The 16,717-nt window shown below is 45.0% G+C and overlaps 1 protein-coding gene across 2 annotated transcripts in view; it reads left to right on the top strand.

Annotated features, from left to right (window-relative positions):
* The window catches only part of pappa (pappalysin 1), a 248,804-nt gene that overhangs the window by 48,216 nt on the left and 183,871 nt on the right, over positions 1 to 16,717 (top strand). For both annotated transcript variants that reach the window (XM_033049105.1, XM_033049104.1), the window contains exons 5-7: positions 2,044 to 2,236; positions 3,605 to 3,726; positions 9,555 to 10,047. In XM_033049105.1, coding sequence (XP_032904996.1) covers positions 2,044 to 2,236; positions 3,605 to 3,726; positions 9,555 to 10,047 — 808 coding nt within the window. The remainder of the gene's footprint in view (positions 1 to 2,043; positions 2,237 to 3,604; positions 3,727 to 9,554; positions 10,048 to 16,717) is intronic.

The following is a 16,717-nucleotide window of genomic DNA, read 5'->3' as shown; positions in this document are numbered from 1 at the left end:
TCAACTGGCCGTGGGGTATTGTACATTTGATTAGTGCGGGTGTCAGAGGTAATGGGGAGAAGGCAGGGGCATGGGGTTGAGAGGGAAAGGTAGATCAGCCATGATTGAATAGCGGAGTAGACTTGATGGGCCGAATGGCCACATTCTGCTCCGATTACGTCTGAACGAACTATCCACCATCAGTCATTCGATGTTCAGTTTAGTTTATCAGTTTAGTTGCAAGTTTGGTTTAGTTTAGTTTAGTTTGGTTCAGTTTAGTTTATTGTCACGTGTACCGAGGTACAGTGAAAAGTTTTTTTGTTGCGTGCTAACCAGACAGTGGAAAGACAATATATTATTTAAGAACGAACTGCAGATGCTGGAAAATCGAAGGTACACAAAATAGCTGGAGAAACTCAGCGGGTGCAGCAGCATCTATGGAGCGAAGGAAATAGGCAACGTTTCGGCCCGAAACGCTGCCTATTTCCTTCGCTCCATATATGCTGCTGCACCCGCTGAGTTTCTCCAGCTTTTTTGTGTACAGTGGAAAGACAATACATGATTACAATCGAACCATTTACAGTGTATAGATACATGGTGAGGGAATAACGTTTAGTGCAAGGTAAGGCCAGTAAAGTCTGACCACACAGATAGTCCGAGGGTCACCAATGAGATAGATAGTAGTTCGGCACTGCTCTCTAGTTGTGGTAGGATGATTCAGTTGCCCGAAAACAGCTGGGAAGAAACTGTACCTGAATCTGGAGGTGTGAGTTTTTCACACTTCTATACCTTTTACCCGATGGGGGAGGGGGGACGGGGGAGTGGCCAGGGTGGGACTTTGATGCACCTGCTCTGTTCTCACACCTCCCACGACAAGTTAGATGCATCATCCAGCCAGGAGGGGTCGCCACTCTCACCACTATGGGTGCGCTTAGCAAATTGGCAGGAGGCAATCGAGAGGTATGCACCTAACCTCCCGTACTTACCACACTGCACCATAGAAGACCATGAAGGTTTGAAAGTTAGAGTGCCAATACACCTGGCCCCTCCACTCCACTGCCAGACCCAGTAGAAGGGCAGCCATTTTAAGAGTCAAGTGTCCAAAATAAACTTCACATCTGACCCCTCAACTGAACACCAGAAATTGCTGGGCTGGAAGGGTCTCGACCGGAAACATCACCTATTCCTTTTCTCCAGAGATGCTGCCTGACCCGTTGAGTTACTCCAGATTTTTGTGTCCAGCTACAAACAGCGGGTCCAGTTTGCATTTTAATTTTTTTTAAATTAATATTTTTGCTCGCATATTTTTGATTGTTAATAAACATTGAAATCTCTTGACGCTGACTCTGAATTTTCCCGACAACGAGGCATTTAAAAAGTGTTCAAAAATCCTTGACAGCAACAAAGTTGCCTGCCCCGCTGAGTTACCCCAGCACCTTGTGTCTATCGATATGATATGATAGAACTTTAATGTGAAGGGCCTGTTTCCGCGCTGTATCTCTAAAGTGTAAAGTCCACCGTCTTAAGTCGGTCGTTTCATCAACGCACGGGACAGAAAGCAAATCAGCGCCAATTCAATTCTAGTGTCGAGGGGGAACAAAAGCCGCCAATATTCTTTTGAAAGGGGGCAGGTGGGAGGAAGAGAAAAATGTCGGTGTACGTGCTTTATTTATCATTATTATTTTTATTTTATTATTTATTTCGAACAGAATAAAAGAATAAAAAGCAAATGTGAAACAGCATACAAAAAACAAAACAAAAATATTTATAAAGTGTCATAAACAATATCTATAAATAAATGAAATCATATGTGTCCGAAAAGGAGCAGGAAGAAGCCAAAGCTTATTAATTCCCACCCCTTATTCAACTGCTTGTAATTATCTTATACAAATTTAGCAGCTCTATGGACACCATATGTACACCAGCCACTATATGTACACCAAATTATTTACATTTGAACACTAATCAAATATTTACAAAGCCATACAAAAAATAAAAAAAGAAAAAGAAAAGAAATGTTGAGTCTGATGTAGCTGCCATAAATGTTCTATTCCTCTCTTAAAGATGATGACTGCACCAATTCCTTCAGCCCCAATCAAGTAGCCAGGATGCATTGCTACTTAGACCTGGTGTATCAGAGCTGGCAGTCGTCCGCAAAGCCTCCACCTATACCTGTCGCACCTGAGATCATCCATCAGAGCACAGAATCCGTGACGTTCCACTGGCTTCATCCAATTGATGGGCAGTTCTATGAGAGGTGACCATTAGCTACGTTCTCTTCACAAGCTTTATATTATTTGCAAGTTTTTCAAAGGTTTAAAGTGCCGTGCAAGCCTTAGTGGGTGGCGGCGGCGGCAGCAGCAGCAGCAGGAGTGATCAGAGTCGAGGAGCTCACAATAGCACGGGGCAGCACGCTGGTACAGCGGTAGAGTTGCTGCCTTACAGCGCCAGGGACCCGGGTTCGATCTGAACTACGGGTGCTGTCTGTGCGGAGTTTGCACGTTCTCCCCGTGACCTGCGTGGGTTTTCTCCAGTATCTCTGGTTTCCTCCCACACTCAAAGACGTACAGTTTTGTAGGTTAATTGGCTTGGTAAAATTGTTAAATTGTTCTTGGTGTGCGTAGGGTAGTGTTGGTGTGCGGGGATCGCTGGTCGGCGCGGACACGATGCGCCGAAGGGCCTGTTTCCGCGCTGTATCTCTAAACTAAACTAAATTAAATTAAACATTATCGCAATAACAGGGAAATTATTATTGGCCCAGAACTTGCTGCTGACAAAACTATGTGTGACCTTTACGGGGTTAATTGTCAGCAAAGTGGGAAAAATCCGTTGGTGGGGAGCGAGAGATTTAGCCAATGAATTGGAGACCAAAGGAAAATATTCAGTGATTTGTGCTTCATTTACAAAAGTCTTAACTTGTCCTCGCTGTTATGAGCTTTCGGATTCGCACAATAATTGGGCATTAATTTGTCCATGAATAACTAATTATTAAATTTGTTAGTTAATAATTTAAATAAATTATTTTATTTCAATAAAATTAACCCCTTTAAACCCTTATAATATATGAACCCTTATTATATTTAATAATTAACCCTTCAATGCATTGGTATTAATGGATGAACAGTAACATAAAACACTTAGGAAGATATCCAATGTCCTCAGGGGGCGGTGGAGGCCGGTTCTCTGGATGCTTTCAAGAGAGAGCTAGATAGGGCTCTTAAAAATAGCAGTCAGGGGATATGGGGAGAAGGCAGGAACGGGGTACTGATTGGGGATGATCAGCCATGATCACATTGAATGGCGGTGCTGGCTCGAAGGGCCAAATGGCCTACTCCTGCACCTATTGTCTATTGTCTATTGTCCAGGCATGATATCGATGCACTCTTTAGCTCAAGACACGTCAATGGACAAGTAAATGGATTGGACTGGTTTAGAAGGTGATTGGGCCAAAGATAGGCAGGTGGGACTAGTGTAGATGGGAAAGCATGGTCAAGTTGGGCCGAAGGGCCGGTTTTCACACTGCATGACTCCATGACTTGTATTGAATGCTCCTGTCCCTGCTTCTTGCAAAACGTACTGATATGGGATCTTTTATATTTGACTTTGCCTTTTGAAACCCCCTCAGCGTGGTGGGATCAGTCTGTGATGCCTGCACAGAACATGGTGAACTTGTCCAGTATGCCTTCAACGCTTCTTCCCCAAGACCTTGTGATCCTTCCGGACATTGGAGCCCCAGAGAAGCAGAAGGTCAGTAACTGAAAAGATGCAAAACGTAAAAAGGCTGCCCTTTACCGCGAGGAAAATTGATTTAGGCTTGAGAAACTCAGCGGGTGAGGCAGCATCTATGGAGCAAAGGTGACGTTTCGGGTTGAGACCCTTCTTCAGACTCCAGCATCCGCAGTTCCTTCTTAAACATTGATTTAGGCTTGCTCCCTCTGATCTTGTAACACCACCTAACACCTTCACTCTCGGCTTCTCCCTCCTTCCTCCCCATTGCACTAACTGTGGCAGCTGGCAGGTAAGCTGCCAATAGACACTAAATGCTGGAGTAACTCAGCGGGACAAGCAACATCTCCGAAGAGAAGAAACGGTTGACGTTTCGGGTCGAGACCCTCCTTAAGCTGAAGGTTCGCGCCACGAAACGTCATCCATTCAATAGACAATAGGCAATAGACAATAGGTGCAGGAGTAGGCCATTCGGCCCTTCGAGCCAGCACCGCCATTCAATGTGATTATGGCTGATCATCCCCAAACAGTACACCGTTCCTACCTTCTCCCCATATCCCCTGACCCCGCTATTTTTAAGAGCCCTATCTAGCCCTCTCTTGAAAGCATCCAGAGAACCTGCCTCGCCACTCTCTGTGAGAAAAAGTGTTTCCTTGTCTCCATTCTAAATGGCAAAATCCCTGCAGAAAGCACCCGTAGGTCAGGATTGAACCCGGGGTCTCCGGCTCTGTAAGGCAGCAACTCTACTGCTGCGCCACCGTGCCATATCCTTTTCTCTCCTCTACAATTCCAAATTTCTCCAGATTTATGAAAACGTTTTATTTATTATCCAGAATTTATCCCTGGTATAAATGTGCTATGAAGTTGCAGCAGTGCATTGTGCGCTGACTCTGAAACTCTTTCAAGAGAAAAGCAATGAACTGATCAGACGTGGTTTAGTTTAATTCATAGATACAGCGCAGATATAGCCCCTTCGGCCCACCGAGCCCACGCCAACCAGCGATCCCTGCACATTAACACTCTAAGGCCAATTTTAAATTGATACCAAGCCGATTAACCTACAAACCTGTACGTCTTTGGAGTGTGGGAGGAATCCGAAGATCGCAGTGAAAACCCACGCAGGTCACGGGGAGAAGGTACAAACTCTGTACAGACAGCACCCGTAGTCAGGATCGAACCCGGGTCTCTGGCGCTGTGAGGCGGCATCTCTACCGCTGCCCCGCCGTGCATCCCTTATAGGGAAAGAGACGTAGACTTATAGGAAAGAGAATTATGAGAAAGCTCCTAACCCAAAGAGTGTTGCCTGTCTATTCACTCCACAGATGCTGCCTGACCCGCTGAGTTCCTTCAGCAATTTGTGTTATGCTCAAGTTTCCAGCATCTGCTGTTACTTGCGTCTGTCTCTGCATTTCTAGTGTTCAAATTGACCAACCTCACCCTTGCTCCCATTTTCGTCGATATTTGTCATACTCGATCATTCTACGTCCCCTTAAAACTTCCTGCTCCCTTCTATTTATATCTCTTGGCACCATCTGTAAACTTGGATATTTAATGTTCTCCCCTCTTTCAACTTGTTAATAAATATGATGAAAAGTTTTGGCTCCAGAACAGGTCCCCGGGGAAAGCTTCCTGTCACATTCCAGCAACTATTCACGACCACCAGAAACAAATACAGATACGTTCCTTTTGAATAAATATTGCTAGATTAATTTTGCGATCAGCGTTTCCCTTCTCAGCTGACTACTAATGCTCCGTCAGGTTATATCGCACCACACAAGGAGCAGAAAGACCATCCGATAGCGTTCCTGTCTCGGCCTGGCAATGATTTATCGAAACAGTACGAGTCGGAGGTGAGGGAAACAAAAACGCAATTGTGCAGCAAGTTGTGAGGAAAATCAATCACGGAAGACGTAAAGATGTCTCTCAACCAAATACTTAGCATCAGTGTGAAGCCGTTTACTGCCTGTCACATCCCGGCCACAATGGATTAAATTGTACAGTCGGTCCTGTGCAAATCACAGGGTTTGCACATTTCTGTTCATAAGTTCATAAGTGACAGGAGCAGGATTAGGGCATTCGGGTCAATGATGTCTGATCTATCTCTCCCTCCTAACCCCATTCTCCTGCCTTCTCCCCACAATCCCCGATACCATTCAAGAATCTGTCAATCTCTGCCTTAAAAACTTGATAACCCCAGAAGAAGGGTTTCGGCCCGAAACGTTGCCTATTTCCTTCGCTCCATAGATGCTGCTGCACCCTCTGAGTTTCTCCAGCACTTTTGCCTACCATATACTTGCATCTACAGGAATGTTTTTTTTTTAAAAGCTAGTTAATATGTAGGTAGCTGTTTTTTTTGCATACAAAGTTATTTATTGCAAGTTGGCATATTTAGTTAGATTGTTAGATAATACTTTGGCTTTGGGCTTGGTTTTCTTATTTTATCCTGGAGTTATAGCATTTACTTTGTGTTTTAATTGTAACTACCTTAAATATATCCATTGACGGCCTCCACAGCCTTCTTTGGCAATGGATTCCACAGATTCACCACAGATGTGTTCGTAGGTTTCATTTTTGCAAAGGTCCAAACTTTGCAGTTGCCAAATGCAGTAACTTTTTTTTAGTTTCAGGAATATCCTTTATTCATACTATATATGCCTTAAATGTAATTGCTGCCTATAGAAAATATTCCTTAGGTTTCCATAGGTATCCCTCTCTCTATTCATTGTATCACCAATTCAATGCATTTTCTTACCATGCAATAACACTAGAAACTACTCCCACACTCCAAAGATGTGCATGTTTGTAGATTAATTGGCTTCTGTGAAATGTCCCTAGGGTGTAGGATAGAACTAGTGTATGGGGTGATCGCTGGTCGGTGTGGCCTCGGTGGGCCAAAAGGCCGCATCTCTAAACTAAACTAAACTAGACTCGCAGTGTTGGTAGGTCTATGGTACCTTGGCGTGAGCAGGTATCTGCCACTATTGAGGGTTGGAAGCATCACCTTGTGCAGGTGGGAACCTTTGGAAATGAGAAGGTTGGGAAAGACTACTCAACCTTTTCTCCCTTTTCAGTGAAAAGACAAGGCCCTGCAGAGAATGTAACTAAGCCAGCTGAAAATGAACTTGGTCCACTTTCCATGAATATTCATGTTCCTAATTCCCAGATGATTTAAAAGAAGGAATATAACAACGTATTTTTGTTTAGACTGACTGAGAAAAGTGAAGTCAGGATGTAAAAGCATCATGTGATAAGCCTAGATAGGCAACAAAGTGCTAGAGTAACTCAGCGGGTCAGTCAGCATCTCTGGAGATAGAGGAAGTGTGACGTTTTGGGTTGGAACTCTTCTTACAATACAATACAATACGGTTTGTTTGTCACATTGCACATAAGTGCAAGTGAAATGAATATGTCAGCAGCGGTACAATTATAAAAAACACAATAAAAATGTAACATAAACATCCACCACAGCATTCATCACTGTGGTGGAAGGCACACAATTTGGCCAGTCCTCCTCCATTTTCCCCCGTGGTCGGGACCTCAACCCTCCGCAGCCGTTGCTGCGGGCGTCCAGATGGTAAAAGGACAAGGTACAAGTCCAGGTAAGTCCAGAGTCGGCTCTTCCCCACCGGTTCTTCAGACAACAACCCAAGGTTCCTCAGGTTTCGACCCGAAACATCACCCATATATTTTCTCCAGAGATGCTGCCTGACCCGCTGAGTTACTCCAGCACTTTGTGCCTATCTTCGGTATAAACCGGCATCTGCAGTTACTTCCTACATGTGTGATGAATCCCCTACTCTGGAATCTCTAGGTGTGGATTCATTCCTACATCTAACAACCCAAATGGATGTGTAGGAAGGAACTGCAGACGCTGGTTTCCACTGAAGATAAGCACAAAAAGCTGGAGTAACTCAGCGGGTCAGGCAGCATCTCTGGAGAAAAGTGATAGGTGATGTTACGGGTCAAGACCCTCCTTCAGAAGAAGGGTCTCGACCTGAAACATCACCTATTCCTTTTCTCCGGAGATGCTGTCTGTCCTGAGTTTTCAAGAGGGAGTTACATTTAGCCCAGAGCTAACAGTATCAAGGAATATGGGGGGAAAAGCTGGAACAGGGCACTGATTTTGGATGATCAGCCATGATCATATTGAATGGCGGTGCTGGCTCGAAGGGCCGAGTGGCCTACTCCTGCACCTATTTTCTATGTTTATGTCTATGAGTTCTTCAGAAGAAAGGTCTCGACCCGAAACGTCACCTATTCCTTTTCTCCAGAGATGCTGTCTGACCCACTGAGTTACTCCAGCCTTTTGTCTCTATCCAAATGGATGTGACTGCTGCATCTGGAACCAGTGATTTGTCTCCAATTTGGACAGTATGGTGAGACTGCTGAGAACTCGGTTCCAATCAGATGCATATTTGAACACATTCTAAGTAAGGTTTAGCCCTTTGCTCGGGGTCCCTTAAGGAACACACTGCATTGGAATCCAAGGAGGAATAGCATGCGCCATTTGTGCAAAACTAGGCTAGCGTGCATTAAACTTCAAACGCACAATTGGCAGCAATTAAAGCAACAATTGCTCTCTGGCATCTATCTTGTTTGGAAAGGAATCTGTTCTTTTCTGCTGGGGCGATCGCTTTGTACATTCTTCATGCTCCCTCCCCCCCCCCCCCCCTTTCAGTGGCCCCACATTACTCTTCAGTTGAAACGCATTATAAGTCAACACAATAAATGAGGGACAAATAAATCAAACACAGGGAAAATAAACAGTAAGATGATAGGAAATAAATATTTCCTAAAAATGAATAGTTGGTGCAGAAAATGACAAGTTTAGTAGCCGTAGGATACACGATCGAATATCAACCATTCATCTTTCTGACCACACTGTGCATTAATATACCGATTGAAATGGGAGGAAACTTATCAACTGAATCATGCTGTGAATGTTTATATAGATATTTAGCAGTTGAAGCATTGCAAACATTTCTCGTTGGATGGAACGTGGAAACCATGTGTCGAGTCGTACAATAATGTTAACCCTCAATTTGACAAGCATTTAGCCCAGTCCATATCCAAACAAGGAATACAGGGCAGCACGGTGGCGCATCGGTAGAGTTGCTGCCTTACAGTGCCAGGGTCCCTAGTTCGATCCTGACGACAGGTACTATCTGTGCACAGTTTCGTACATTCTCCCCGTGACTGCGTGGGTTTTCCCCAGGTGATCTGGTTTCCTCCCACAACCCAAAGACGTACAGGTTTGTAGGATAATTGGTTTTGGTAAAAAAAAAAAATGTACGTTGTAAGTCGTCCCTAGTGTGTAGGATAGTGCAGGTGTACAGGGATCGCTGGTCGGCACGGGCTCGGTGGGCCAAAGGGCCTGTTTCCGCGCTGTATCACTAAACCAAACTAAAGTAAACAAAGAATAGTTGGGACAGAAGATAGACAGAAAGTGCTGGAGTTACTCAGCGGGTCAGGCAGTATCTCTGGAGAAAAGGGATAGGTGATGTTTTGGGTTGAGATCCTTTTATCAGATTTGGCCTGATGAAAGGTCTCGACCAGAAATGTCACCTACTCCTTTTCTCCACAGATACTGCCTGTCCCGCTGAGTTACTCCAGCTTAATTGTCCACTGCATGTCAAATTGTTACTTGCGAGCAAAGCAGCAAGGCAAATTCCTTGTATGTATACATACTTGGCTAATAAAATGTATTCAATTCAATTCAATTCAATTGTGTCTACCTTTGGTGTAAACCAGCATCTGCAGCTCCTCCTTGCACAGTAGTCGAGACACATTTATTCTCATTAATCGCACGGAGGGTTTTACTTTTTTGCTTTAAACTTTTTCTTGTCCAGGACCCCCTGATGTGGAGCAACCTTGTGAAAACTGTGTGAAAACATGGAGCCCGGATGCTGGTGTTGATGTGAAGACGGTCCCTCCGAGCTGCCCAGAAGCTCAGGGCTGCTACCTGGAATTGGAGTTCCGCCACGCATTGATTCCCGACTCCCTGACGGTCTGGGTCACCTTTATTGAAGACGACACTCACGAAGCCATCCACAATATCAAGCTGCTGACAGTGAGCGGAAAGGAAATCTCGCTCGGGGCCCAGAAAGTCTTCTGCGATGTCCCCATCACCCTCAAGCTCATGGTGACGGAGGAGGTCTACGCCGTGCGCCTCTACACCCTCGACGAGCATCTGGAAATTGATGCTGCTATGCTGACGTCAGCACCGCACAACGTTTTATGCGGAGAATGTCGAGCCATCCGGTACAAGATCCACCGCCATCCACCGTTCCAACAGGGAGCCACCTTCACGGTGACCGACTTGAGCAGGAAATTTGAAGATGTGTAAGTACACAAGTCAACTTTGTTCACACCATTACCTGCTTCATGTTTCTTGTGCCAAAGACTTGTTCGAGTCCAGGTTCAGAGCCAGGTTTACTCAAATGAAAGAAGGCCCATGGGAACGGGGCAAGTAAGGCAGTAACACTTTCTTGGAAAGGAGTACCTTTCCGACCTTCCTGAAGAGTTATTTCAGGCTGTTTTACATTTTATCGTCCCAAAATTACGGACGGCACGGTTAGCGCAGTGGTAGAGTTGCTGCCTTACAGCGCCGGAGACCCGGGCTCGATCCCGGCTACGGGTGCTGTCTTTACGGAGTTTGTACGCTCTTCTGCGTGGGTTTTCTCCGAGATATCGGTTTCCTCCCACACACCGAAGACGTACAGGTTTGTAGGTTAATTGGCTTGGTATAAATGAAAAAATTGTCCCTCATGTAGGATAGTGTTAATATGTGCGGATATCTGGTCCGCGCTGATTCGCTGGGCCAAAGGGCTCGTTTGCGCGCTGCATCTCTGAACGAAACTGAACTAAAATTACAATCCTTTCCTTTTCTCTCGTACTTTGTTAGAAGTTATGAAGCCATCACCAGTGACATATTCATTCCGTATCATGCGAACTCACAGAAGTTAAGATTGCAGATCATTTGATAGTGGAATCCCAAAATTAGGAACATTTGTTTTTGAAACCTAAGTGCAGTAAATGGAACTTAATCCAACTAAAAAAATAATTTCGGAAGAGTGTCACTGGCCATTATCATTAAACTTCTAAGATTCCAAAGCATCTTCCAAAGATAAGTGGTCTCAGCTTTTTTTAATAAACCGTTCACATCTCCTCAATGTAACCCAGATGAATACTTATTGAATGCACTGGGTCATCCAGACTAGTATTGTGCATTGGCTTTGCATGAGGAGTGCATGAAGATATGATCAGTGACAAGTTTGCTGCACTGCTAATGTATTCTTTCTGCCTTCGCTTTAGAGGAAACAGTCATGATTGTGTTGCTGATATTTAGTGTCGGCCGGTCGACTTGTCAACTTATTTTGCACCTAAATGATTCCTTCCGAAACGGAACCTGGGCGACTCATGCCTCAAGTGTACCCTTCATACTTCATCCCTCCTATGTTGGCCACCAGGTGAACAGGAAGGAACCAAATGGATTTGCAGATCTTCTTCTTATCGCATCCACACACAGGATTAGAAGTTGTTCAGCCAGAGCTGAACACACGTCTCGGCATCTGCACACAATGGTGTCTGTCTTGTCGCTTCTTGTGCTTCTTGTGCGTGGTGGTGGAAACAGGGCCGTGACGTGAACCCTCTTTCCTTGACCACGATTTGCAGATGATTCAGCAGCGTGGACTTGTTGAGGCAAATTCATTGCTTTTAGGTTGTAATTACTTTGCGCTCCATGATACTAACCTGATGAATTGTATTTATACAAAACGGAACAAATGTCAAATTTAAAAGATTGGACAAAAACGCACGGGATCAACCAAGTGAAAAGCCAAACACAGCAAAGCACAATGTACTGGAATAGCTCAGCGGGTCAGGCAGCATCTATCGAGGATATGGACAGGTGATGTCTATGGGCAGGATCCTTCTTCAGTCTGAAGAAGAGCCTTGACCCGAAACATCGCTGAGTTTGAAAAAGTCTTTAGACTTTTTGATTTTAGAATTTAGAGACACAGCATGGAAACAGGCTCTTCGGCCCATCGAGTCCGCGCCGAGCAGCGATCCACCGACTCCAGCACTTTCCGAAACACACTAGGGACAATTTACAATTTTACCAAAGCTGAATAGCCGACAAACCCGTATGTCCTTTGGAGTGTGGGAGGAAACCAGAGCACCTGGAGAAAACCCACAACATGGTCACGGGGAGAACGTACAAACTCTGCACGGACAACTCACGTAGTCAGGATCCAGCACGGCTCTCTGGCGCTGCAAAGCAGCAACTCAACTGCTGCGCCACAGCTTGAATGGAATTCTGATAGAGTACATAGACAGCACCTGAGGTCAATAGACAATAGACAATAGACAATAGGTGCAGGAGTAGGCCATTCGGCCCTTCGAGCCAGCACCGCCATTCAATGTGATCATGGCTGATCATCCCCAATCAGTACCCCGTTCCTGCCTTCTCCCCATAATCCCCTGACTCCGCTATTTTTAAGAGCCCTATCTAGCTCTCTCTTGAAAGCATCCAGAGAACCAGCCTCCACCGCTCTCTGAAGCAGAGAATTCCACAGACTCACCACTCTCTGTGAGAAAAAGTGTTTCCTCATCTCCGTTCTAAATGGCTTACTCCTTATTCTTAGACTGCGGCCCCTGGTTCTGGACTCCTCCAACATCGGGAACATGTTTCCTGCCTCTAGTGTGTCCAAGCCCTTAACAATCTTATATGTTTCAATGAGATACCCTCTCATCCTTCTAAACTCCAGAGTGTACAAGCCCAGCTGCTCCATTCTCTCAGCATATGACAGTCCCGCCATCCCGGGAATTAACCTTGTAAACCTACGCTGCACTCCCTCAATAGCAAGAATATCCTTCCTCAAATTAGGGGACCAAAACTGCACACAATACTCCAGGTGTAGTCTCACTAGGGCTCTGTACAACTGCAGAAGGATCTCTTTGCTCCTATATTCAATTCGTTATAAAGGCCAAAATGCCATTCGCTTTCTTCACTGCCTGCTGTACCTGCATGCTTACTTTCATAGACTGATGTACAAGGACCCCCAGATCCCGTTGTACTTCCCCTTTTCCCAACTTGACGTCAAGATCGAACTAGGGTCTCTGGTGCAGTGAGGTAACAACTCTACCACTGCGCCACTGTTAAAAAGATCCCACACAGGTGGTTCAGAGATACCCCTGGGATCCCAGCCAATATTAATCTCTCGTTCAACATCATTAATAAAAATCGACTTATTAGGTTGCTGCTTGTGACATCTTGCTGGGTGGCATGTGACCGCAATTCTAAAGTGCTTCACTGGCCGTAAAGCCTCCTTGGACATCCTGCAGAGGATATAAAAGGTGTTAAGTCAATACAAAGTCTTTGGGGGAGAGATATTGCCATGTTTACAACCCGACAAGAAGGCACTAAAAGGAAAACAGTAGCGAGTCTGCTTCACCATTCTGAGCAAGTTCATTCTTTCCACATTTTACTACTTCCTGGAGGATAGCTTTTTGTTGGTTAAACCAATAAAGTGCTTTGTTAAACAGCAGAGCTTGCAGAGATGGGTGAAAAGCTCTCTATCTGGCCACCCTGTGGCAGGCAGTGGCCTCCAGCCTCGTGAATATTCACAATAAGTTAGTCGAAGGTTACGGGGGGGAAGAGAATGAGGTTGAAAGGGAAAAAATATGTGAAATGTGATCAAATGTGAAATTCATTGCCACAGGAGGCTGTGGAGGCCAAGTCAATTGATATATTTAAGGCAGAGATCGACAGATTCTTGATTAGCACGGGTGTCAGGTGTTATGGGGAGAAGGCAGGTGAATGGGGTTGAGAGGGAGAGATCGATCAGCCATGATTGAATGGTGGAGCAGACTTGATGGGCCGAATGGCCTAATACTGCTCAGTGCACTTATGAACATGAATGCATGAGTAGGCTTGATGGGCCGAATGGCCTAATTCTGCTCCTCTGTCTTATGGTCCAATATAGTGGCCTGTACAAGAACACATGGTTGCATGGTTTAATTCTTAAAGGGACACACAGCTAAACTTAGCTAAGCTACATATGTTACTGAAAAAAACAAAGGGGCAAATAAATCAAGCATCCATAGTAGATGGCCGTACTCTGTGGGTGCTTTACTTTGAGACTGAGTCCCTGGGGTACTTGGACCGATGGACAATCCTTGCAGATCCAGCCCTGTGCCTGTTCCTCTGGTACAGGATGCTCTCCGTCTGCAGGATTGTGTATAACCCAGATGGATGTGATGGATGTCAGATTTACCCTCGTCTTCTGCCACATCCGCTGTGTGTTTCATCTTCACCCAACTCCTATGGGCGTGTGGCACGGTGGGCGCAACGGTAGAGTTGCCGCCTTACGGCGCCGGAGACCCTGGTTCGGTCCCGATCACGCGCGCTGTTTAGTACGGAGTTTCGTACATTCTCCCCGTGACCTGCGTGGGCTTTCATCCCACACTCCGGCAGGATCTAGACGTACAGGTTTGTAGGTTAATTGGCTTGGTAAAATTGTAAATTGTCCCTAGTGTGTGTAGGATAGTGTTCGTGTGCGGGGATCGCTGGTCGGTGCGGACTCAGTGGGCTGAAGGGGCTGTTTCCCCGCTGTATCTCTAAACTAAACTATACTAAACTCTCAGTGTTGGTAGGTCTATGATACCTCGGTGGAAGCAGGTATCTGCCCTGTTTTGATTGCACCACCATCCTGTCATGATGTACTCTCTTATCGATTCTTTCCATTGGATTGAATTCCTTCCAAGTTTGGGTCCAATATCTTTCTTTTTATCACAATGAGGTCTCCTCATTGCTTGAGTTCACTGCCTTCAGTGAGCTGCTCCAGGCTCTTCTTCAGGAAGAGTTAAGGCCCTGTCCCACTGTACGAGCTAATTCAAGAGCTCTCCCGAGTTTAAAAAAAATAAAACTCGTGGTAAGTATGTAGACTGTACGTAGCGGGTACGTTGGAGCTCGGGAAGTCTCTTAGCAGCTCGTAACGCTAACGGCAGGTACCTGGGAAACGCGGTAAGCTCGGGAAGACTCGTGAAGATTTTTCAACATGTTGAAAAATGTCCATGAGAGCCCCGAGTACCTATGAGTTGCCATGTAAAGCATTATTATTATTACCGTAATTCTCCGAGTTCGAATCAGGGGAAACTCGGGAGAACTCTTGAATTAGCTCGTACAGTAGGACAGGCCCTTTAACACAAAGAAAGAAAAGACTTGCTTCAAGAAGAGTCTTGAAACCAAGTCAAGTCAAGAGTGTTTTATTGTCATTTGTCCCAGATAGAACAATAACATTCTTACTCGCATCAGCACAGCAGACTATATAAAGAAAGAACTACAGACGTTAGTGCAGTCCTGTACATCATCAGCATCTCAGATTTTAACTGTGCACTCCATTGAGATTGATGCCTTGCTGAAAGGAGGGTATTAAATGCTCCTTATGAGAGAAGTTAAAATGTCCTCACACCAATAACTGGATGTGGATATATCTGGCAGATTTATTCCCACAGAGTTGGCCCTGTTTGACTCCAGGTACATTATGTTCAATGATTCTCCAAATCTAACACTGTCACTACACAAATCTTCTCATTCACTCTGGATTTACGACATCATCTTCTTCATGAACTGCTTGTGGATGTGATTTTCCAGTCCATATCATGCACACGTCTACACTCATGGAGGGCACATACACTTATACAACACGTACTCGCACACACACACATATAATCACGCACACACTTATACACACACACTTACACACACACACTTACACACACACACTTATACTCACATATACTCACACACACACATATACACATACACATATACTCACACACACACACATGAACTCACACACACACTTTTACACACACATATACTGACACACACTTATACGCACACACATATACTCACACACACACACATGAACTCACACACACACTTTTACACACACATATACTGACACATACATATACACACACACACTTATACGCACACACACACATATACTCACACACACACACATATACTCATACACATACACACGCACATATATACTCACACACATTTTTACACACACACATATACTCACACACGCACACACACACACAAACTCACACACACACACTTATACGCACACACATATACTCACACACACACATGAACTCCCACACACACTTTTACACACACATATACTGACACACACATATACACACACACACTTATACGCACACACATATACTCACACACACACATATACTGACACACACACACATATACTCATACACATACACACACATATATACTCACACACACTTATACACACACATATATACTCACACACGCACACACACACACATATACTCACACACACAGTCACACACACACGTATACTCACACACACTTATACACACACACACACTTATACACTCACACACACATTCACACACACACACACATATACTCACACACACATACTCCCACACACAGTCACACACACAGTCACACACACACACGTATACTCACACACACAATTATATACACACACGTATACTCACATGCACACTCATACACACACACGTGTATACTCACACGCATATATGCACACATAAAAACAACAAACAAACAGTAATGGTGCAAAAAGATAAAACCAATACCCTCAAGTTCAGAGCTTATTTGGAGGTAGTATTTAATAGCCTGATGGCTGTAGGAAGAAGCTGTTCCTGAATCTGGATGTTACAGTTTCCAGGCTCCTGTACCTTCTTCCTGATGGCAGGGGTGAGATGAGTGTGTGGCCAGGATGGTGTGGGTCTTTGATGATGCCGGCTGCATTGTGGAGGGAGCGACTCCGGTACATGCCCTTCGATGGTGGGGAGGTGAGAACCCGTGATGGACCGGGCAGGTTCACCACTTTCTGCAGTCTTCTTCACTCCCGTGCTTCACAACATGTGACCATCCAACCACTCTGGGCTGGCTCAGCAACTTGGCACATCTGTCTGCATATTT

This window comes from Amblyraja radiata, chromosome 32 (genome assembly GCF_010909765.2).
Source record: "Amblyraja radiata isolate CabotCenter1 chromosome 32, sAmbRad1.1.pri, whole genome shotgun sequence".
Lineage (NCBI taxonomy): Eukaryota > Metazoa > Chordata > Chondrichthyes > Rajiformes > Rajidae > Amblyraja > Amblyraja radiata.
This window is presented reverse-complemented; position numbering and strand designations above follow the sequence as displayed.